Source organism: Sycon ciliatum, chromosome 2 (assembly GCF_964019385.1).
Source record: "Sycon ciliatum chromosome 2, ocSycCili1.1, whole genome shotgun sequence".
NCBI lineage: Eukaryota > Metazoa > Porifera > Calcarea > Leucosolenida > Sycettidae > Sycon > Sycon ciliatum.
In genome coordinates this window covers 48,609,277-48,632,335 of record NC_088644.1, presented here as the reverse complement: position 1 = coordinate 48,632,335, position 23,059 = coordinate 48,609,277, and the positions used below count along the sequence as shown (strand labels likewise).

General features: G+C 48.1%; 2 protein-coding genes and 1 long non-coding RNA gene across 3 annotated transcripts in view; all 3 read right to left on the bottom strand.

The window, feature by feature from the left end:
• LOC135810303 (ras-related protein Rab-37-like) overlaps window positions 1-20,889 on the bottom strand; it is a 25,238-nt gene extending 4,349 nt beyond the window's left edge. The window contains exons 1-8 of the mRNA XM_065323794.1: window positions 20,471-20,889; window positions 18,487-18,694; window positions 16,786-16,901; window positions 16,020-16,091; window positions 14,887-14,992; window positions 14,030-14,144; window positions 12,742-12,823; window positions 1,133-1,247 (exon numbers count right to left, since the gene is read on the bottom strand). Of these exons, the coding sequence (XP_065179866.1) occupies window positions 1,133-1,247; window positions 12,742-12,823; window positions 14,030-14,144; window positions 14,887-14,992; window positions 16,020-16,091; window positions 16,786-16,901; window positions 18,487-18,591 (711 nt within the window). The 5' untranslated portion in view covers window positions 18,592-18,694; window positions 20,471-20,889. The remainder of the gene's footprint in view (window positions 1-1,132; window positions 1,248-12,741; window positions 12,824-14,029; window positions 14,145-14,886; window positions 14,993-16,019; window positions 16,092-16,785; window positions 16,902-18,486; window positions 18,695-20,470) is intronic.
• Window positions 3,905-9,120, bottom strand: LOC135810304 (uncharacterized). Its single transcript, XM_065323795.1, has 4 exons — window positions 8,852-9,120; window positions 6,611-6,769; window positions 5,351-5,425; window positions 3,905-4,746 (listed from the first exon to the last, which is right to left on the bottom strand). Exons 1-4 carry the CDS (start codon window positions 8,906-8,908, stop codon window positions 4,723-4,725), a joined length of 315 nt encoding a protein of 104 aa, XP_065179867.1. The 5' UTR covers window positions 8,909-9,120; the 3' UTR covers window positions 3,905-4,722.
• On the bottom strand, window positions 9,446-12,392 carry LOC135810305 (uncharacterized). Its single transcript, XR_010552311.1, has 2 exons — window positions 11,927-12,392; window positions 9,446-9,938 (listed from the first exon to the last, which is right to left on the bottom strand). It is a non-coding gene; the product is annotated as an uncharacterized LOC135810305 (long non-coding RNA).
• Window positions 20,890-23,059: the final 2,170 nt, after the last annotated feature.

Sequence of the window (23,059 nt, the reverse complement as noted above, 5' to 3'; positions counted from 1 at the left end):
CGCAGACATACGGCTGGCCAGCAAAAACCGACCCCACAGAGGGGGAGAGAGAGAGAGAGAGAGAGAGAGAGAGAGAGAGAGAGAGAGAGAGAGAGAGAAACAGACAGGCAGAGAGAGAGAGAGAGAGAGAGAGAGAGAGAGAGAGAGAGAGAGAGAGAGAGAGAGAGAGAGAGAGAGAGAGAGAGAGAGAGAGAGAGCAGCAGCAGCAGCAGCAGCAGCAGTAAGGAACGCTGCAAATTGTATGGCAGAAGCACAAACAGACCTGGCGCGCAGAGTTGTAAGGCATCAGGAGATGCCTAACTACTTCACCAAATAAAATATCACAATCCTCCGCTCTTACAGGGTACGGCTCAAAATGCGATGCCAGCAGAGGAGAATGATGACTGTGTCGTAACTCATAACCATGACGGTATCAGTGTGTTCCTGAGATTCGAGACATTCCGTTAGAATCAGGAAGTACTAAATTCAATTCTCACCGCCACAAACTATATAGCGGTTATGTGAATCATTTCAAGGCGGATTTTCTATAATGGGCGCTTACTATACAGCGGGAATCAGTGGATTTTCTAATGGGCACTACGCATGCAGCGTGAGTCGCTAGCGCAAGTGCAGTGTTGTGCCACGAGTCTGCGACTAAGCCAACGCATCTCAACTGATGGTGTAATTGCATAACCTCTACTGCACAGCGGCGGATCCAGCGATCTCTTCAGGGGTTCCAGTATACTGTATAGCAGGAAATTTTCGGACGGAATTAATTTTCGGACGATTTCGTACACGGCCTCTTTTGTACTAAAATTAATTCCGTACTAAAATTTGTTCCTGTGAAGTTATGCACACTATACATGCGTACCCCACATGCAAACACGTGCATTTAGCATGCACCACTGTGCGAAAATAAAATCCGCACGAAAGGTCGAAATTCGGCTTTGTCCGAAAATCTTTCCGTCTGAAAATTTCCTGCTATACAGCAGTCAAAACTGAATAGCTGACACATGTACATGGACATGCATATGGTTGCCAGTAAGTACATTTACGAAACTTAGGGTACATTTACGAAACTTAGGGGTTTCACGGAACCCCTGGAACCCCTCCTGGATCCGCCGCTGACTGTTCAGGCTATAGTAAGGCATACCAGTATGTCTCCCATCCACTGTCGGACATGGCTAAAACTCTTCACAGCCGTCACGTCATACACCAGAAGAACACCATTGGCGTCGCGGAAGTACGACTTTGTTATGCTACGGAATCTGCATCGTCACCACCGGCAGAAACAACAAGAGAAGCAGCAACAGCAGAACAAAGCAAACACACACACATTCACACAAACAATGCACACACACACATGCATGCACACACAGATGCTCACGCGTACATACACACACGCACACACATACAAGAAGAAAACACACATTAGCCAACTTGCAGACCTTGACTCAGTGACAGATCCCATCCTGATTGCTTGTACGCAAACTATCCAGACATCATGCTATCTGTATCTTGCTACATGATTCCAACACATGTCAATTTCCGGCGATGCCCACATCGCAAACAACAAACATCCTGCACGATTCTTCCTATAATGGGAAATGACTTGCGTTGCACACCATCCCACAATCCGCATGAAACCCTTCCGTTTTCATAAGCGTTTTAACAGGGGCGTTGGACACGTTTAAGTCACTACGGTTTTGACAGTACCACTCTTTGCCCCAAATACCATGTGAATTAATAAAACGCATTGATTTGAGCGATTTGAGCTCTAAATCTCGAGTTTTTTCAGAGGAGACCGCGCAACCCCACGGTAACTTGTACTTCAGGTGGCTGACCGCATCACTCAAACTGATTACCCTGCCGACGGCCCTGGTTTAACGGAGTGTCACCTGTTAGCTACATGTGCAGCACTGATCAATGAAATCCTCAAGTACACGCCAGGCGTTGGGCAGCCCTAGACCTGCGAACACTGGGCTGCGAAGTGGTGCAAGGCACAAACTTGAGTGACGCGACTGGATTTCATCGAGCATGCAGAACTGTACTTCAATATACATGCCTCACAAGTTGGCTCTAATTACAAGCATGCATGCACAGCAGTCCGGCAAGATATCGGTGGTGGTGTGTTTGTGTGCGTGTGTGTGTGTGTGTGTGTGTATATGTGTGTGTGCGCGCGTGTGTGTTTGTGTGTGTTTGTGTGTGTGTGTGTGAATACGCATACACACACACACACACACACACACACACACACACACACACACACACACACACACACACACACACACACACACACACACACACACACACACACACACACACACACACACACACACACACACACACACACACACACACACACACACACACACACACACACACACACACACACACACACACACACACACACACACACACACACACACACACACACACACACACACACACACACACACACACACACACACACACACACACACACACACACACACACACACACACACACACACACACACACACACACACACACACACACACACACACTCAGGTATAATAAGGTGATCATGTGTGTACAAAACTTGTATTGGTAATAACTTTAGCCTACATCAATATTTTTCAACCAAATTTTCTGTGTCGACACATTGGGCTGGTTTGCATCGATTTTCGATGTCAAATTTCAATTTTGAGCAGAATGACGTCATCAGTGCTACTTTTTATGTTCAGATTTCAACTCAAAACGCGGAGAATACGAAAAATAGTAAGGCCACGAATCCTGGTGAATTGGATAGCCTTTGGGCCCTAGATAAAGGATATTGGTGGATATTGTACATAGATAACAACATTTCGCTGGAAACCAGTGTCGACTTGTTTCACCATACGCACTGTACACATTTAGTATACAAAGCTGTCGTACCTTGGGGTCTGCTGAGACTCACCACCGCGACGAACGAGTGTTTAGTATCGATATCCAGCACATTCCCGCTTGCTGGGATGTACAGCTAGCCAATGCAACAGCTCTCATTCGCCAAAGACATTCCCCACGCTCCGCGTTTACAGAGGAAGCTGTCATTGTTGTTCGGGAATAGCCGACATTGTCTCCTACAGTAGGCTACACGAAGTGACAGCGAGGATTTGCACGGCAAGCCGATTATGCATGGTTCACCTGTGTGCGCTTGTACCTGTGACATATATGGCACGAGCATGTATGGTACCAGTGCAGTGCTGCTAGTACTGTACTAGTGCATGCACGCAGTCATCTGGTCAAGTACATGACTGACGCGTAGATCTACTACATACATGTATACATGCCTAGCCTTGTACAGGCTGCGGGGTGCCAGGCCTGCACTGGCTGCGCCGCGCGCGGCATGCTTTCGTGAATCACAGATCTCGCCGCATACATCTATGATCTACATGACTGATCTACGTGCCAAAGTTTGGCGGCAAAACGCGTGCACGCAGCGGATCGTCAAAAAAAAAATGCAGAGAGCGCGCCAAATCCGATTTCCTTGGCCTCCCAGATCAAGTACCAAGACCAGCACACTTGTAGTTGTACAGCGAGTGAGCCAATACGAATGTCAGTGAGTCCTTACACAGTTAGTCTTTAGAGTGAAGCATTGTGAGCTGTCAGTGATCCCGTGTTTGTCAACACGCAGGTTCCCACCCTTCAAGTCACACACGTGTTTTTCAACACGCACTGATTTGAGACAGCTCCAGATAATCATCTTTACAGAGTATACTGTGTGCAGTCTTGGAATACACAGACCCACTTAGACCTGACTTCAGTTGGAAGAGAGAGAGAGAGAGAGAGAGAGAGAGAGAGAGAGAGAGAGAGAGAGAGAGAGAGAGAGAGAGAAAGAGAGAGACGTAGACAGTGAGAGAAACAGAGACAGAGAAAGAGAGAAAGAATTCTGATCCGCTCAGGTTAGTTGGAGCAGTTGTAAAATCTCTTCTTGAAATAATAATTCCATACGCCAACATACCACATGTACGTTTATTGTGTACAGGCCTGGACTTCGACAATACTTTTTATAAGACAGTTATACTTCGAAGTAGTATCAGGACCTGTGCCATTCAGATACCAGCTCAGCAACAGACAGCTCTTGCCAGCAGGTAAGCCTGCATACTGCATGCCTTCGGATAGCCAAAATAAATGTATCATTGTACAGAATTTTAAGGCAATGCTCCCAAATGACATGTAGAACTTAGAAGCGCAGACAGAATGATAACGTCAGTACAGGGCAGGCATTCTTTACAGCGAAACTCAAGTTGTGGGGTGCTGTGGCAAACGATATCATAATCAACACACACCAGCTTGATAGCATACTTGTCGGACAACTATACAAATAGTCCTTTATGTGAATGCGCGCACACGCACGGGTTGTTACCTGCAGGCAGCACCATGGCAGAAACAATAAGATGTCACTATGCCAGGGCGCACATGTACCAACTGCACAAGAACAAGAAGCTGACGCTGAACGAGCGGCACCGGGCGTTCACTCAGTTCTTCGGCTGTGACATGTCCAAGGAAAAGTTTGCCAGGTCAAGCCAGCGGCTAGCTGCACTGATGCAGCGTCGATGGCGTGCAAAGTCCGTAGCAGAGTACCTCAACATGTTTCGACTGGAGAGCTGGAGGAAGCTGCGGACCGGTGAAAAAGACCGCCACAGCGTAGAGGACTGCAATGGGTGCTGGTCCAAGCAGGAGTGGAATGCCTGCTTCCCCTTGCAAAGTACCCGTGGCGCCTATAGAAAAGTGCCCGTCCAAACCTGTGCAAAGGAAAACAGAATACAGCCCGTTACTAAAACCAACCAACGTGAAATAACACGACAGGTGGTGAACGAACTCGAAGCACAATGGGGACAGGAGGATGTGAACACTCTCCTGGGAGACAGAACCAGCTTTGCTGCCATGGAGCGACAGCGCATGCGCCGTTCATTTGAGACAAAAGAATCGGCACAAGCCCGCAATCCTAGAAAAAGGAAACACACGCCCACATGCTATGCATTTGACAAGGAAGCCCTCCTTGAAGATGCGAGAACAACTGCAGCAGGAGAACACATTAACTGGACTGCCCTTGCGACAAAGCACGGTGTTGGCAGTGCAAATCGAGGCCAAATCGTTAAGGATTTCCTGCAAGAGGAAGGATTTGATGTTCAGCAACATTCTCCACCACGGCAGCAGCACGCAAGGAGAAAGCGGAAACGCTTCACGAATGGAATCAGCTTTCCGCAGCAAATGGCCAGCCAGCGCCTGAAAGCGGCAATTCAGGACAAAGTGGAAAAGAACGACTTGCTGGAAGGCGAGGAGTGCGAGGGGTGCGTGCTTGTGAAGCAAAAAATTAATAACAATGGGATAGTTTCTGAAACTCACCTTGCAGTGAAAGGCCGCAAATTGCCCTTGCTGGCTCTCCGAGAGAAGCTGCTGAAGGAGCACGAGGCTGCTGGCCTGATGAAGGAGAACAACAGAACAAAAGACGAATACAGCAAGATGAATAGAGGGGATGTGGCGAAAGAGCTGAAGGAGATCGGCCAAGTCTACAACGACAATACAAGCACAGCGGAATTGATCAATGTCCTCTACAAGTGCCACCACACACGATGTTTGATCATCAGCAATGACCATGCTGACGTGCTGGGGCACAATATGCTGTGCGAAACTGTACAGGTGGTTTATGACCCGGCTATCCACATTTCTGACAAAGATGGAAAAGTGCAGTCATTGGTGGAAGCACCACATGTACGTTTACTGGCTCTGTCCGGGTGTTCAGAGGTCGATCAGCTGAAACTCATCCCGGACAGGCTGGTAGACCTACATGTGGCTGCAGTCCCAATTCCAACTAGCGGTGGAGACCCCATTGTCGACAAGTTGGTGGGATTTACAGGCGACATGGCGGCACGCTGGTTTGAGGCAGGTGTTAGCCGATCTGGCAGAAGCCACTACAAGTGCGGAAGTGGATGCGGAGTCAAGTCAGATTCAATTTCAAACTATGAAGACAACATCCGACCAGTGCCGTCAGTGAAGACCCTCCAAAGTTTTGCTACGGCGGGAAAATACGGCAAAGTGCCAGGCCGCAATTTGGCAAAATTGCACCAGCAGGAGCAGCGAGAAGAGCTGGCAGCCAGACACTTGAGCACCACGTCGACACTCAAGGATGTACTCCGTGGTGTTCAGCGCGTGCCAGCTCTTCTCGCTTTAAACCCCACTGCCGACATTGCCCAGCACGCATTAGAAGACTACACCATATTCCCCACCGAACCGCTGCACGATGTAAAAGGCCACCTGGCACATGTGATTCAAGAAGTAAGTCACACCCTCAGCGGACAAGTCAAGGACATGTATGACTCTATTGTGGACAGCCAGGTTGGGCGACAACACAGCCGAGGGTGTGACTGGCGACATGCTGCTGTACTACTGCATGCAGCCATGGACGGAAAGGAGGACTGCCCAACCTCCGTGAAACAGCTGCTACGGAGCATGACAGAGATCACGCGGATCTGCTATGCGGGGGAGCAGGACAGAAGCCCCAAGCAACTTCTACACATGTCACTGGTGCTGTGGCGCCACTTTGGCCTGCTAAAAAAAGTTATAACAAAACCAAAAATAAATGTAGACACATTATATGGAGGTTACCTCCATGATCTTCTCCACGCTCCTCAGCAGCTGGCGGTCGTGAACCTGAGAGCATGCAACACGGAGGCGCTGGAGAGGGTGCAAGGGCAAGCTCGCCAAATTGCCCTTGCCACCACAAGCAGAAGGCCTCAGGAAATTACCAGGGAGATAATAATCCGCCTGCAGGGAGAAAGAACCAGCACAAAAAAAAAGCAGACAAGCAGTATTGAAAAAAGTGCTCGACAGCTCAAGCCTTCCCGGGCTACTATTGTAAACCGAGACAACCTGGGACCCGACTTCATTGCCCTGATGACGACAATCGCTCGGTTCTTGGAGAAAGGTGAGGGAGTGTGGTGGCATGGGCATGACAACGCAATCATATTCCATGATGGCCCAGACGACCAGGAAACCAGACCGGAAGGCCCACATCTTCAGCACATCCGCGCAGCAACAATCGAAGATGCAGAGGAAGAAAATGCAAGAGCGTGGCAACGGATTCTGGATGAAGGTGTGGGTCTTCCAGTTAACCTGCAGCCACCAGCCGCAGAGCCACATACATGTATGGCCACCCAGCCCGAGGTTCCTCCAAGAAACGACGTGCATTCCACTACCCAGCCAGAACCAACAACCCAGACGCAAGTCACAGCACAGCCACAAGCTACGACACAGCCACAAGCTACGACACAGCCACAAACTACGGCACAGCCACAAGCTACGGCACAGCCACAAGCTACGGCACAGCCACAAGCTACGGCACAGCCACATCCCACTGATGAGCAGACTGAGGCACCAACACTGTTGTTGGTGATGGATCAGGTCCCGAATTCTTCCGGTGGGAGCTACACTAGCAAACTGGCCAACGCAATTGAGAAGGTGACGGGAAAAACTAGCACACTTGAGGACTGGGACCGGCTTAAAACTAGAGCGAAAACGGGTTCTGGACTGTCTCCATGTGAGTTAGCCACATACCACACAGCAGAGAAATGTCTGAAACAGCAGGTTACCAATTCGTTCAAGCAACTACGGCAAACAGGTTTGGAAAGGGAGAGGTACAAGTGGGCAAAGTATCTCGTGTACAAGGTATGGAAAATACCACTCTAATCAATCTGAATGTTCACAGTATACCAGCTAGAACTGGGAATGGCAGCATTATGCTGCTTTTCAACATTGTGGGTTGCTACAGTTCGTCAGTTTGCTTCAGAATGCATTTTTCTGCTGCCTAATAAGCTACACAGCAACTCTTGTCCACCACTCTGAAACTGAAACAGTGCGTCTGATGACAATGATGCTCAGTCACGAGTATAATCATGTTCTTTATCACCCCCGAAACCATCAGTTCTTTTGCATGTGCATATGAATGACCTGTCGTGCTGTAACAGGAACTGTAGCATTTTTCAAATATTTGCCTGCATATCAGACATTGGAAATGTTTGAAACAAATACAACAGCTCTTTGAAACAATTGCACTATCTGCCTTTATATTACTAGATGTAGTCTTGATCAGCGTTTCCAACAAGAAACAATAATGCATACTATAGTACACACAATGCTGCCGCCGGACCTTCAAGTTGTGTGGATGCTAGTGTCACATAGAATATACCATTGACTCCTTTTTTAATAATCCTTTTTAATACAGGGAAAATCCTGATAATTCGAACATGGCTTAATTAGAACATACTGCTCAATTAGAAGTCTCTTCCGGGACCGATTTTCCCTTTTCGCATACGCGCACGTGCATATTACATTAATCACTCAAGATCGCGGCCCCTTTGGGGCTTCATTTTGCTTGACATGTGCAAAATATCTCCGAATTCTTCGAGACCCGTTCTTGAATAATCCCAGTTTCTTCGACTTCTCTTTTCTTCTTCTTCTAGAAGCTAGAGAATATAAGAACGCACCCTTAGAAGTTCACTTTATTTTCCTCAAATCAGTTTGGTTTGCATGCGCAGGCAGTTCGCTGTCCACTAAATCTGTGTCTAAGGTGTGTAGTGCCATTCTGCGTGTCAATGCGAGCATCTTGACATACATAATGTGTTGTCGTACATGTTTGGATAATTAGAATGTCCGGAAGAACTTTCCCCCCGGCATTTTGGTGTTCGAATTATCAGGATTCCACCTGCACTCACAGCAATTGCCGCACACTAGCAGGGCATAATTATTACATAGTGTAAACAGATCCTACCAGTTTCTAAGGTCGTTGGATGACCAATTCACAGATCGTAACGTAACCCATTCGGACAGAAGTACAATACCACTACTCACCTTCTTTGACACGCCTGTATGTGCCGGACCACTCTTCATAGCCTGCCCCATACACATCAGTTGTTCGGTCCTCCACCTTCTTCCACCATACGATTAGTAATATTACTACATGTATTAATAGGTCGCGGCACAGAGTTATGTCTTGCCTCATGTCACCATCTGTGCATACGCGGTTCGTGCATACGCGCGTGCTCGCGCGAAATGAACAATGTGATCCATATGTGCATGCAACCTACCCTTATTCATACATGTACTGATAGTGTAGTCAGTTCTGTGGTTAGTTTTCTGTTTCGCAAGTGGAAACAAGTTTTAGTTTGTTTTCCTCTGCTCGAATGATGTGTTTGTTCTTGCAATAAGTCCTTCCGAATAATACCTTTCTCCTTGTCTGAGTCCTGTTCCATCGTGTCTGTTATGAGAGTCAAGTGACTTTATTAGTAAGGGTTGTGACAGCCCGGATGGCACGAAATTACGAGTCCAGTGATCCGACATTCTGAATGTCGGATCACTGGACTCGTAATTTCGTGCCATCCGGGCTGTCACAACCCTTACTAATAAAGTCACTTGACTCTCATAACAGACACGATGGAACAGGACTCAGACAAGGAGAAAGGTATTATTCGGAAGGACTTATTGCAAGAACAAACACATCATTCGAGCAGAGGAAAACAAACTAAAACTTGTTTCCACTTGCGAAACAGAAAACTAACCACAGAACTGACTACACTATCAGTACATGTATGAATAAGGGTAGGTTGCATGCACATATGGATCACATTGTTCATTTCGCGCGAGCACGCGAGTATGCACGAACCGCGTATGCACAGATGGTGACATGAGACAAGACATAACTCTGTGCCGCGACCTATTAATACATGTAGTAATATTACTAATCGTATGGTGGAAGAAGGTGGAGGACCGAACATCAGCGTATATGCGGACATCCCGCTGTAGGCAGAGACCGCGCACGGGTTGTCACGAGGAAAACACTCTGCTTCACGGGTAGTAACGTACTCTTCTGCTACTGCTTCAGGTCACTAGCCCGCACCTTCTAGTTCAAATATTAACTTCCTTCCTTGCAAAACGCAACCTGAAAGAAGACAAGAAAAGGCAGAGTAGTTGCATATCTGGGAGGATTTCACGGACCTGCACTTTTTTTGCATGCTAGGAACTGAATCTGTTGTCGTTGCTCTTTTATTTCCATGCCGCACCGAATGCTCGGTGCTCATTTCCCAAGTCCATTTAGCACGTGCGAATTTGTGGGCGGTTTACCACCGCTGACATTGACGCGTAAGTGCATAATAATAATAATAATTTGAAACTCGGATGTTGAGCCATAAATAAATGTAGAAGAGAAAAGGACATATGGATACGTGTTAAGAGTAACTCTCCATCACTGTAACATGATACTATACACAGTCAGAAAGTGCAATAACTGGTGGGTGGTGTGCTGCTTTGCTGCTTCGAATTGTAGTTAGACCGCTTTGTCAAATATCGTACTGGTCTCGTCATCGTCCCGTAACAATCGACATTCTTTGTTCCGTTGGGACTGTAGCTTTTGCTCGCTTTCGTTGCGCTCGCCTTCCCCTCTTTGGTCTTTCCATAACCTTGAACCTTCCAAGTTGGAACGCTGTCGGTTAGCGCTACGGAGATGTGTTGAAGCTAGGTGTCAGAACGTCGAATGTTTCAGTACTCTGTCAGTTTTGTGCCTAGTTATTGCACTTTCTGACTGTATATAGTATCATGTTACAGTGATGGAGAGTTACTCTTGTACTCTCTGTACCGCTGCTGCCTGTATACACTGTCACACTGAACCTTGCAAAACAAAATTTCGACTGCAACAAATTTTCGGCCAAATACCGATGTGATCAGGCCGAAAATATATCTGCGCCAAATACTTGTTGACTTACAGTAGGATTGCAGCCAGGTTTTGTCGTAAAAGCAATGAATTGGGCAAAACCATGAAAGTCCAGGCCGTTTCACTCCACGTGCAACAGTACATTGTGCAGCTCGAACTCCAGGCGAGGTACCTTTTTATAGCCCTTGTTTAAATTTCGCGGCACTGCATCGTGCAGGATAAAATCATGAATAGGGACCTTTCGCATTTGCTACGAAACGAATGCGAAACGAAAGTTTGATTCGGCTCGTAATCGTTTCGTTGAAAACAGATTTCAGGTTTCGCAAGTCGTCATGCAAATGTGCATGGCAACTACGAATACGGCCGCGGGCGCCGGTAGCTTGGCGTACGGGTTTTTACACGCACACGTGCATGGATCATGGAATCAAGGGAAAAATGTGTACCTTGCAAAACATGTGTACCTATCCAAATAAATGTGTACCTGACGGATTCGGAGCGTGCCACGAATGAAGAGGCCTCCATTCGTGAAAACGAGTTCTCCGCAGGGACTCTGACGAATCCTCGAACCCAGGTGACGAATCAGCATTCGTTTCGTATCCGTCAGCGGGGTGCGAAAGGTCCCTAATGATAACAAAATACGGGAGCTCACTAGAGACACCGCCCATCTTTTTATGAATGGACTGTAGTGTAGCAGTGGTGTACATGTATGCAGAGTACTCGTACGTGCGTCGATTCACAGCTATCACTTGCTAGCTGTACACACACTACAGCTGTACTGGTAATCCTGGTGATGCCGAGGACTAGATTGCAGATGATGTGCCAAGACCAGACTACATTATAGTAGACTGCCTGAAGCAGGGAGTAGTAAAGTTCAGCTATTCCCTGCCCTGATCTGAAGAGATGTTCTCAGCTGTACGATTCGGTGGCGCATTTGCTTGAACTACCTGTATATGGCGGCGCTTGCACGATTGTTTTTTCAAGTTTTGTCCGCGCAATTCAAGGGGATAGATTCTAGCCTGGCAGTTCTATACCTTTAGTATACAAGATCACTGTGCCGAATGGCTCCATATACAACGTAACATTGTAGTTCATTATCTCTTTGACATTATCTACAGAACATACACAAATAGCCGATCTACAAACATGTACCACTTAGCTGCAGACCTCGCAACAATGAAGGCAAGAACGAACAAGCCCACAAACAATAAAATAAATCGTACCTTCTTCACGACATCGCCTCCACTGCTCCAGGTCCATACGACCAGCAATACTCCTCCAAATCCTTCCCGACACAGCAGCAGATGGCTGAACATGTTTACTCAAAAGAAGATTATGTTGGTGCTACTGGTTGCGAGACGAACACCCCAGAAGCAGTGGAACCCGGTTCAGGAAAAAAGGAGTTGGCCAGAGTGGACGCTCAAAAGACAAACAACAATGTCAATGACAAAGGCTGTTGTCGACGACAAGCGCAAAGTATAGTCACAACAAGATCGTTTCTTCTTTGTCGTCTCCCGATCGCGATCCAGCTAGCTGAAAATCTGCATTTCAAAAACACGAGGTGTAGCAGAAAACTGTTTGGCGTGCATGCGCGTGCGCGTTCCCAGCTACGTAGTAGTTTGGTTCGTGATGCATGGCGCTTCAATCACGCGTACGCGCAGATCACGCCGATCACATGACATCGACCAAATATCACCATGGCGATCACAGCCATGATCTCGAAGTACAGCGGCACCAGAAAAGTGTCCTTATTCTACCTGAGCACACACACACACACACACACACACACACACACACACACACACACACACACACACACACACACACACACACACACACACACACACACACACACACACACACACACACACACACACACACACACACACACACACACACACACACACACACACACACACACACACACACACACACACACACACACACACACACACACACACACACACACACACACACACACACACACACACATGCACGCATCCCATGTACACACGCACGCATGCACACAAATACATACCGTTCAGTTCCAGCTGTGTCCCAGATCTTTAGCGACGTGCACTGGCCCTGGACAGTCATAAGCTTTGTGTAGAAATCCACTCCTGTATGTGTACATACACACACACACACACACACGCACGCACGCACGCACACACACACACACACGCACACACACACACACACACACACACACACACGTACCTCAGACCTGCCCATCGCGGAAGCGATGATAGCGAACAGCTATATTAGACATGGCAACTTGTGCTGGGATCACACCATTCAACAGCTTGCAAGGCTGATGAACTGACCGCCACTATGTTTAGCCTGGTATCCACCACACAGCTGATTGAAGTGACTTTTTCTGGCCAGTGAATCCCTATTTTTCATTTTTCCATTTTTTTCTTCTTTTTTCTTTTTCTACACACACGCCACACCACATACTCCGGCATACACTGGCTGTTGGTAACCACCCAGGAGAATGAAAGAAAAGTCAGGAAGAGTTCGAGAAAGAGAAGAAAGACGTGTGTGACCATAATCGTCGGGAATTGAAATTGAATTGAACACACGTACAGACGCACACACACACACACGCATTTAAGGCACATGGGCTTCTTCACGGTGGCATTTTACTTTCTGGATCAGTGTTGACCAGAGGTATCACCCCCCCCTTCCCCGTCCTGGGGATACATCTCACATTCCATTTCATAAGCATAACCAAGGAAACAGGCGCTCGATGTACAATCATCCACCGCCATTTTGGCCCAAATGTTGAGTTGTGAAAAGACTTGTGGTTCGCACTCTGGAAGACGGCATTTAAAATAATTAGTTGGTATCGTTACACATCACGTCATGGCATGATCTAGTCTACTGATTGTGCTACAACCTACCCCCCCCCCCCTCCATCCTTTACACACATCAGTGACCCTCACTCCTCATCGTTCACAACCAACATTCAACTCCGTTTCCCACAGGCGTATCCTCTCCGTCAAGCACACAAGCAAGTGCAAAATTGTGCAAAATACACCTGCTCCCAGGATGCCTTCTCTCTGTATGAGAAGGATAATACTCCAGCTTTGCGTTCAAGGATGCAGAGAAGGGGATTCTAGGTGTTGGCCATTTTGTGGTGGGTCTGATCTACTCACCTCCCACCGCTTTAGGAGCTGCACCTGCACCTCGATCCTAGGGGGTGGTGTGGCGTTCGTACGGATGCTGAAAGCTCAGTCTAATCGAGTCTCTATGTGAACCATGATTTTTGGCCTTCTAAGAGAAAGGATGACAATCGTTCCAACACTGGCCCAGACACTCACCCACTGTCGACGAAGTAGCGTTGGCTGCCTCCTGTCCGAGACACAGGTGACGTATGAACGTTGTTTTACCCACACCGCTGTCCCCAACTAACACTACCTTGAAGACGCGTTGGATCTGTACAGTTAAGCGCAGGCACAAGCAACAACACGGCGTCATCGTTCATTTACTGGAGACACTTTGGCTCTGCGGGCAGGCCAAACACTGCTGCCGAGGCTCGGAGAGGGCATGTTCAGCTCACAAACTTAACAAGAAACACGGCTAAGGAATATCAAGGAATGCAATGCGAAAATTCGAACTTTTGGTGACGGTGATATTTCGCGAAAATCTATTTTGAAAAAGAAAACTTGTGAGGGTTAGCAATGCGAAGTGACTTTTTCTCGAAGTTATTTGAATCTTATAGTACCGTACCGTATATGCAGCTCAGTCTCAAGCAGGGGCTGTAAATTTACTACTTCCTGTAGTCAAATGCGTACCGAGAAAAGAGAAAGTTACTTTCGCAAATCACTGCATCTTCGCGTCCAAGTTTTCGAAGTTTCGAGCTTTGTTTCTGTACTCATTCCCAGACTCGAATTTTCTTTCGAACTTTCGCGTTGCTAAACGTCCTTATTGCTATTACAGGGGAGGTTTGTCTGCACACTTCTGGAATTAGGGAAACCCATTTCAGTATCTTCCTTGGCCTATCTTTGCATGATCAGGTGTCTGATGGCTCCCCGAAGGCAATGGACCAAGAGGCCACTATGAGTATGAATTCGAATCGTGATCAAAACCGGCAGAATCAGCTGTCAAAACTCAAGATTGTAGTGACGGCAGCGTACCAATGCTGAAGATTACCGAACCACATAGCAGGCAAGAGTACCTTTTGCAGGCCGTCCGTGACGTTCGTACCCGCTGGGGTTGCTGGCCGGTTGTCATCGGTAACCGGCGCAGAGCTCAGTTCATTCTTGAGGTGAGTCAGCTGCGACCTGAGTAGAAAGGGCAAACAACAGTACGTATACTGAAGCTACACACGAAATTGAAACGCTTGATAGTAAAGACAATAGTACATGAAAGCCAGAGTGTGCAGCTCCGATGGGTTGCTGTCACAGCGAAATTCCGTGATTACAATTTTTGTGCTGTAGTGCGTACAAGCAGGATTCCAGCACTGCAGGTCTCTTTCTGCACAACTGTAGCTGAGTTGTACGTGCTACACCACTTCCCGCCTCAGATCGGCACCAAATATGAACATTTGCCGCGACAGACACCCACAGTAAAACCTGTAACTAAAGACCACCGTGACTAGCGACCAGCCTGGTACTACAGTAAAACCTGTAACTAAAGACCACCGTGACTAGCGACCAGCCTGGTACTACAGACCACTTCGCCAGGCACGGACGGTCTCACATTCATATTATGGTTGTGCGGTGCAAACCTCTAACTAAAGACCACCTGCCACTAAAGACCGCTTTCTCCGGCCCCAAGGGGTGGTCGTTAGTCACAGGTTTTACTGTGCATTCAGAAACGGTCAAAAGCTGCACACTCTGGGTTTTGTACAAGTAGTAATATACCGACTCTGTTATGCGTACATGGCTGTACACATACGGTCGTAACTGAAACAGCAGTGTACGCATAACAGAGTCGCATAACAGAGTCGGGAGCCCAAATAAGTACAGAGAGCTAAGGTTAACCCCAGGGGTCAGAACCATAGCAACAAGCAAAAAACAACAACAACGGCTAGAATAGAATGCCTTGATCCGTTGTTGATGTTGTTGTTGCTGTTGCTGCTGCTGCTGCTGCTGCTGTTGTTGTTGTTGTTGTTGTTGTTGTTGTTGTTGTTGTTGTTGTTGTTGTTGTTGTTGTTGTTGTTGTTGTTGTTGTTGTTGTTGTTGTTGTTGTTGTTTATTTGCTTGTCAGCCTCATGCTGCAAATACAATAAGCCCGACATCCACACCGGCTATCGTTAATAACTGCTTATGTCAGAGCGTCGGGAATATCTGCTTTCTAATCACTTACGTCAGAGAGGCGATGTCCGCTTTCAAGCTGTCGCATTGTGCAATGTAGTCCTTCTGCTGGTCTGCAGCAGCCCTACAGGCGACCAGAGACAGGACACAGAGAAAGAGAGAGAGAGAGAGAGAGAGAGAGAGAGAGAGAGAGAGAGAGAGAGAGAGAGAGAGAGAGAGAGAGAGAGAGAGAGAGAGAGAGAGAGAGAGAGAGAAAGAGACAGTGAACATAGCGGAGCATGAAACAACATTCTCATCCTCTTATAAACACACACACACACACACACACAGCTAATAGTGTAATGTCCTACAGATGAAGGCACACAGGCTGGAGCGTATGCACCGCAGTGTGTACAGTACAATGCACAACAATCTACCACGGTGATAAGACAAGCCACAGAAATAGCAGCAGCGGCAGCAGCAGCAACGGAAGCAGCAGCAGCTGCAACAACAGAAATCACAGTAGAAACAGCAGCACTACCAGCAGTAGCAGCGCCAGCAGCAGCAACAGCATGGCAGCAGCACCAGCAACCACAGTAGCAACAGCAGCAGCACCGCCACCACCAGCAACAGCACGCAGCAGCAGCAGCAGTAGTAGGAGCAGGAGCAGCAACGACATCAGCAGCAGCACCAGCACGACAGCAGCAACAGCAGCAGCAGCAGCAGTGCCAACAACAGCAGCACCAGCAGAGGTAAAAAAAAGGCAGCAGCAGAAGCATGCACAGGGAGAAATATGAGGAAGAAAAGGAGGAGGGGGGAGGGGGGGGGGCTAAACTCACTCTGAATAAATCTTCTCCTGCTCCTCCAGTTGATGTTCGACTTCTCTCAGTCTTGCCGAGGAATGTACCAGTTCAGCGTTAGTAGTGGTAAGCCGTGCTTGCAAAGACTCGTTCTCCTACACTCGGGGCATTGGCAACGAGATGTACACATAGAGTATTGTGTTAGGCGGCATACACAGCTTACACGAGCTGAGAGCAGCTTTCTTGCAAGGGAAGCATCGTTCACACATGACATGCATGCACCCAGGGAAGTGCAGCTACAGATAGCATGCGTGCAGCCAGGGAAGTGCAGCTACAGATAGCATGCGTGCAGCCAGGAAAGCACACAGACACACCTAGCATACACGGTACCCAGAGGGATGCACGCATCCACACATAACATGAAGACAACCAGGATAGCATCCAGCCACACATGATACGAAGACAACCAGGGAAGCATCCAGCCACACATGATATGAAGAAAACCAGGGAAGCATCCAGCCACACATTATATGAAGACAACCAGTTAAGCATGTAGTCACACACAGCATGCATGCAACCCGGGGGGGGGGGGGGGGACCACACAGCCACACATAACATGCACACAGCCAGGGAAGAATGCGGCACTGGGCAAACCAAACAAATCCATCGGCCTAACTGGATAGTCATCACTGGGGTTTGAACACAAACAACAGCAGCGTGTTATCAGGAGTCAATCGGTACAGTGATGCTCAATGATGTCCAATCGCGCGAGTCAAGTTAGTGTCCTACTGTAAGTCAACAAATCACTGTTGAGGCTCCCGACGAAAAAAAAAAAAAAAAAAATGTTCGGCGCATATCTATTTTCGGCCATTTTCGGCCATTTTCGGCCTGGTCATGTTTGGCGGAAAATTTGTCGTGGCCGAAATTTTGTTTTCCAATGTTCAGTGTGACAGTGTATACCGGCGGCAGCAGAACAGGCCAAAAATTCGATGCGGCCAACAATTTGATGCGGCCGAAATGGGTTTCAGCCTCGGGAGGCCGACATTTGAATGTGCCGGAAATTTGTGGATTTACAGTACACCACACTGCAGTCCAGTGTCACAGGGCTAGAGGTAAAATATCACCGGCGCTAAAATTAGCCGTTCTACAGCAGCTCGTGTATAGTCAGCGTAGTCCGGTAAGCATACCAGCAAATAACCGCCATACGTACTACATACTGTATAAGTTAGCACAAATTTCGTTTACGAAATCTTTCGTTAGACCACTCCACCAGCAGGTTCGTTGCGTACTAAATTTCGTTTTTGGTCGAGGTCTGTCACTCCGAACGTTCAGGAAAAAAACTTTAGTTATTTCGTACCTCTTAACGAGTGTAGCGAAAGTCAATTCCAAACGAAACTTTGTACTTAGAGAATGGGGCAAACCACTCCCGCTCAGTCGATGGTGACTACATACACATCTACATGTATATGAGCTATTGGGCTCAAATTCAGACCAGTGCTCCATAGAAGCACTGTCCACACATTGCATCTTTCAAATTGACCATTACAGCACATCTATCAGTTGGGGACACTCCCAAAGTAGGCCTTGGGGTCATTTTTGCGGCACTGAAAGGGTTGAAAAGATGTAGCCTTAAAGAAGACAAAATGGTAACTGTGAGGTTGCCGGTGGCACATGGTTACCACACCAGAGATGTGGGAGCTAGGTACGCCGCTGACACTAGTGAACAGACTGTGCACACACCTCGACTAGTTGATCTGCAGGGTTGCTCTGCACACCATCCTGTGATGCCAGTGCCGATGCGCCCGGTTCTGCTGTGGCAGCGATCTCTTCTCCGGTGCTGGACATTGTGATAGCAGCTGCCTGAGCAAAGCTAGTCGGAGCAAGTGGATCAGACGGTGGTTGCTACCAGCGTGTTAGCTGTGTCAGGAGGCCGAATGAGCCGAAAGTTCTGTTGATTGCAAACACAAACACACATGCACACACACAAATACATACAAAGACGCACACGCACACGCACACGCACACACACACACACACACACACACACACGCACACAAACACATGCACAATCAAACATATGGGAATGGCTGGAATAGACATTGGTAGCACAGCTGGGTTTTGTGCACGTGCGTGTGCGTGTATGTGTGTGCGTGTGTGTGTTTTGTGTGGTAACTGCAGTTAGATCCTAGGACAGACACCATGCCATTGGCAATCTTTTTCCTGGACATTACCCACGCCCATTATTTTACCGCGCATATGATGCGCATATCAGCGCAGGATTCAGAGCCAGTCAACTCGGTAATCTATTCAATAGCAATTAAGACATCAGTTGTATGCTCCCTATTTGCTTCCATCGACAGTTTTATGTCCCGATTCGATCATGAGTCAGGCCCGGAAGAGACGCCGTCTCTGGCAGATCATGTGACTCGTTGTACTACAAATAGAAGAGAATACAACGAGAGAAGTTTACCACATTGAAGGTGTCGCTCAAGCAGCCCTCGAATTGTCCCACCCTGGTTACGGCTATGACGACAACAAGAAACGACGGAGCAAAGATCCCGTCGTTAGGAGTCATTTGGAGACTCGCCGACTTCGTGACAGGGTGAGTCGACGGCAAAAAAAACCCGCTGAACAGGCATCCAGTCGGCAGGAGAAAAGACTTGATCTTCGTTCTTCAACATGCTCGAACTAACTTGTCCGTGTTCGGTCGGTAGGGCCGTCATCACGTGACGCATCATGCCTGCCTGGCCCTATCGATTATCCTGTTCATGTCCCACACAAGCGGGCAAAGACTGCTGGTCACATGTTGATATAGGACTTTCAACTGCAGGATCACAAAGTGAAGCAACTTGGGAGAATCTGTATGTCTGCTAAGTGTATCGAGGGAATGTATGCAGGGCGAAAGTTCAGGTTCGAATCCCAGGTTATGTGTTAAAAAGAATTGAAAAAATGAAACGAGAGACTGAGAGCTTGAAAGCTCAAGGCCCTCGCTATGCTTTTTTGCCTAGGCCATCATGCATAACTGATGGAAACATTCTTTGCAATACTATCATCAGATCATCGCCTACATTATTGTATTGCAAAAATATTTCCATCAGTTCAAATAACATGCATGATGACCTAGGCAAAAAAAGCATAGCGAGGGCCTTGAGCTGTCAAGCTCTTTCGTTTTAATTCGCAGTGACCAAGCGAGCAGAGGCCAATTTTACTGCGTTTCGAGCAGAATCCGCCGGTGCCTATAGAGTGCACGTGTACACATTCATGTAATACTTCCTATGTCTACCCAGTGTGTAAGGGAAGAGGTGGTGCTACCATGGAAACATTAGAGAGGTTAAGATGCACGCTATTTCTGACATGACGTGAAAGTTCAGCGCGCGTTATTTGGCTCGCACATCGAAAAACGCGAGTGACCTGCAGCTGACGTCGAAAGTTGGAATTTTACGCCAAATTTGACATGAAATTGCGCGTCTTGTAGGAAATAACATGCATCTAAACCTCTCTATTACCCGATCGGGTACCCGTGCTACCCGTGGAAAACTACCCGAACCCGATACCCGAAGAAAATGCGACCCGACTCAGCAATAATTATTATGTTGAGTCCTCTCTGCTGGCTATAAAGGAACATTTCCTCTTTGTGAATAATCAGTACCGAAATTCCACATCCTTTGGCCCTGTAAGTAGACCATTGGGATCGTGGCCAACGTTTCCCTAACAGCGCACTTACCTATTTGCACCGTTCAGGGTAGTGCGCACTAGCTCACACGACATACGAATGCAGCCTTCTCTTTGGAGAGGGAGAAAGAAAACCTCTACTCTAGCGTCGTCTTGTGAGCATGGGTCGCTAGAACGCACCCTAAAACAGTCACCAGCTACACTAGGTACTGGAAGCAGCCATTGACAGCGGTGATTTCTTGCACCACTCACTCCAGGACTAAGTCGGACGCTCAGTTGACGAACAAACCCTGCGTGATGTTCGCAGCTCACACCAACGTTTACGGGCGGCAAGGAGTTCAGTCGAGCCCAAGCGGTGACATGATACCATCACGAACTCAACGGGGAGAATTATTCTAGTTTGAATCAACTGGGAGGAAAAATGTGTGCGGCTAGCCGACTGCAGCGGCAGTATTTTTGGAACAAAACAAACAAAGGCCCATGATACTACTGCTAGCTAGTGTCAAAGGTGTGAGTCTGTGCATGTGAAATCAATCTGACGACGTGTCGAGTCATCAGAGAGGTTTTGCAGAGCGAACGTTCGCGCGAATTTTCGTTTGACGTCACGAAAAGCGAAACTTCGTGCGAACGTTCGCAGTTTTGAACGCGAAAGTTGCAGGAAACGCGAAACAAACTTTCGCAGTAATTTTCGCTCTTTGTGGACCGCTGGTCAGCCTGGTGCATGCACGGACGATGAGCGACCCTCAATCTTCATATTTGTGCTGGATCTATACTCTTGGCTTGGTCCGCGAGTGCTAGCTTTCCGATAGTTTTGGCAGCCTGTGTTGTTTCATCTCCAGAACCATCTCCGATCTCCTGCTTGGCAGCTTGCTCGTCTTCTCACTGCTCAGAATCGGTTACATCAATCGGATGTCTTTTTGAATCTCAGGTGTTGATGCGCAAGATTACGGCACAAGCCAACCCGGCCCGTTTGTCTGTGGGTCTTCGGCCATGGACAACGTAGTCAAAGAGCTCTCGTCTCAGACCGTGACTCAGGGTACCTGGTGCGCGTGCCGCCACTCGCAACAAACAAATAATCGGATGGAGAACACTTCTCAAAAACAAGCGAGTGCACACGAAATTTTCTTGGAGCGAGAAACATGCAAACGTTCGCAGTAATGTTCGCTCTTTGTGGACTGTTCGTGCGCGGTGAGTCACCCTCAATCCGCTCATGTTTGTGCTTGATCTCTACTCTTGGCTTGGTCCGCGGCATGCTAGCTTTCCTATACTTGTGGCAGCCCGTGTTGCTTCATCTCCGGAACCATCCCCGATCTCCTGCCTGCTCGTCTTCTCACTGCTCAGAGCCGGTTACATCAACGATGCCTTTTTGAATTTCAGGTGTTGATGCGCCAGATTACGGCACAAGCCAACCCGTTTGTCTGTGAGTCTCCGGCCATGGACAAGGTAGTCAAAGAGCTCTCGTCTCAGGCCATGACTCAGGGTGCCGTCACTCGCAACAACAAAATAATCGGATGAAGACCACTTCTCAAACAAGCGAGTGCACGCGAAAATTCCTGGGAGCGAAAAACATGCAAAACACAAATTTCGCGCGAACGTTCGCAATAGTTTTCGCAACCCGGAACGCGAAAATCATTGCGAACGTTCGCTCTGCAAAACCTCTCTATAATCACCTCCGATCCTGCAAAAACACTGACTCATACACACACACACACACACACACACACACACACACACACACACACACACACACACACACACACACACACACACACACACACACACACACACACACACACACACACACACACACACACACACACACACACACACACACACACACACACACACACACACACACACACACACACACACACACACACACACACACACACACACACACACACACACACACACACACACACACACACACACACACACACACACACACACACACACACACACACACACACACACACACACACACACACACACACACACACACACACACACACACACACACACACACACACACACACACACACACACACACACACACACACACACACACACACACACACACACACACACACACACACACACACACACACACACACACACACACACACACACACACACACACACACACACACACACACACACACACACACACACACACACACACACACACACACACACACACACACACACACACACACACACACACACACACACACACACACACACACACACACACACACACACACACACACACACACACACACACACACACACACACACACACACACACACACACACACACACACACACACACACACACACACACACACACACACACACACACACACACACACACACACACACACACACACGCACACGCACACGCACACGCACACGCACACGCACACGCACACGCACACGCACACGCACACGCACACGCACACGCACACGCACACGCACACGCACACGCACACGCACACGCACACGCACACGCACACGCACACGCACACGCACACGCACACGCACACGCACACGCACACGCACACGCACACGCACACGCACACGCACACGCACACGCACACGCACACGCACACGCACACGCACACGCACACGCACACGCACA

Excerpts from the sequence above, each read along its gene's own strand:
- LOC135810304 (XM_065323795.1), bottom strand. The coding sequence starts at position 8,908 with ATGTGTATGGGGCAGGCTATGAAGAGTGGTCCGGCACATACAGGCGTG. Across the intron at positions 6,770-8,851 it reads ATACAGGCGTGTCAAAGAAG|GCGGATTATTATCTCCCTGG; the intron begins GTGAGTAGTGGT and ends TTCTCCCTGCAG. Across the intron at positions 5,426-6,610 it reads GCGTGGAGAAGATCATGGAG|GCCAGCAGCCTCGTGCTCCT; the intron begins GTAACCTCCATA and ends CTCCTTCATCAG.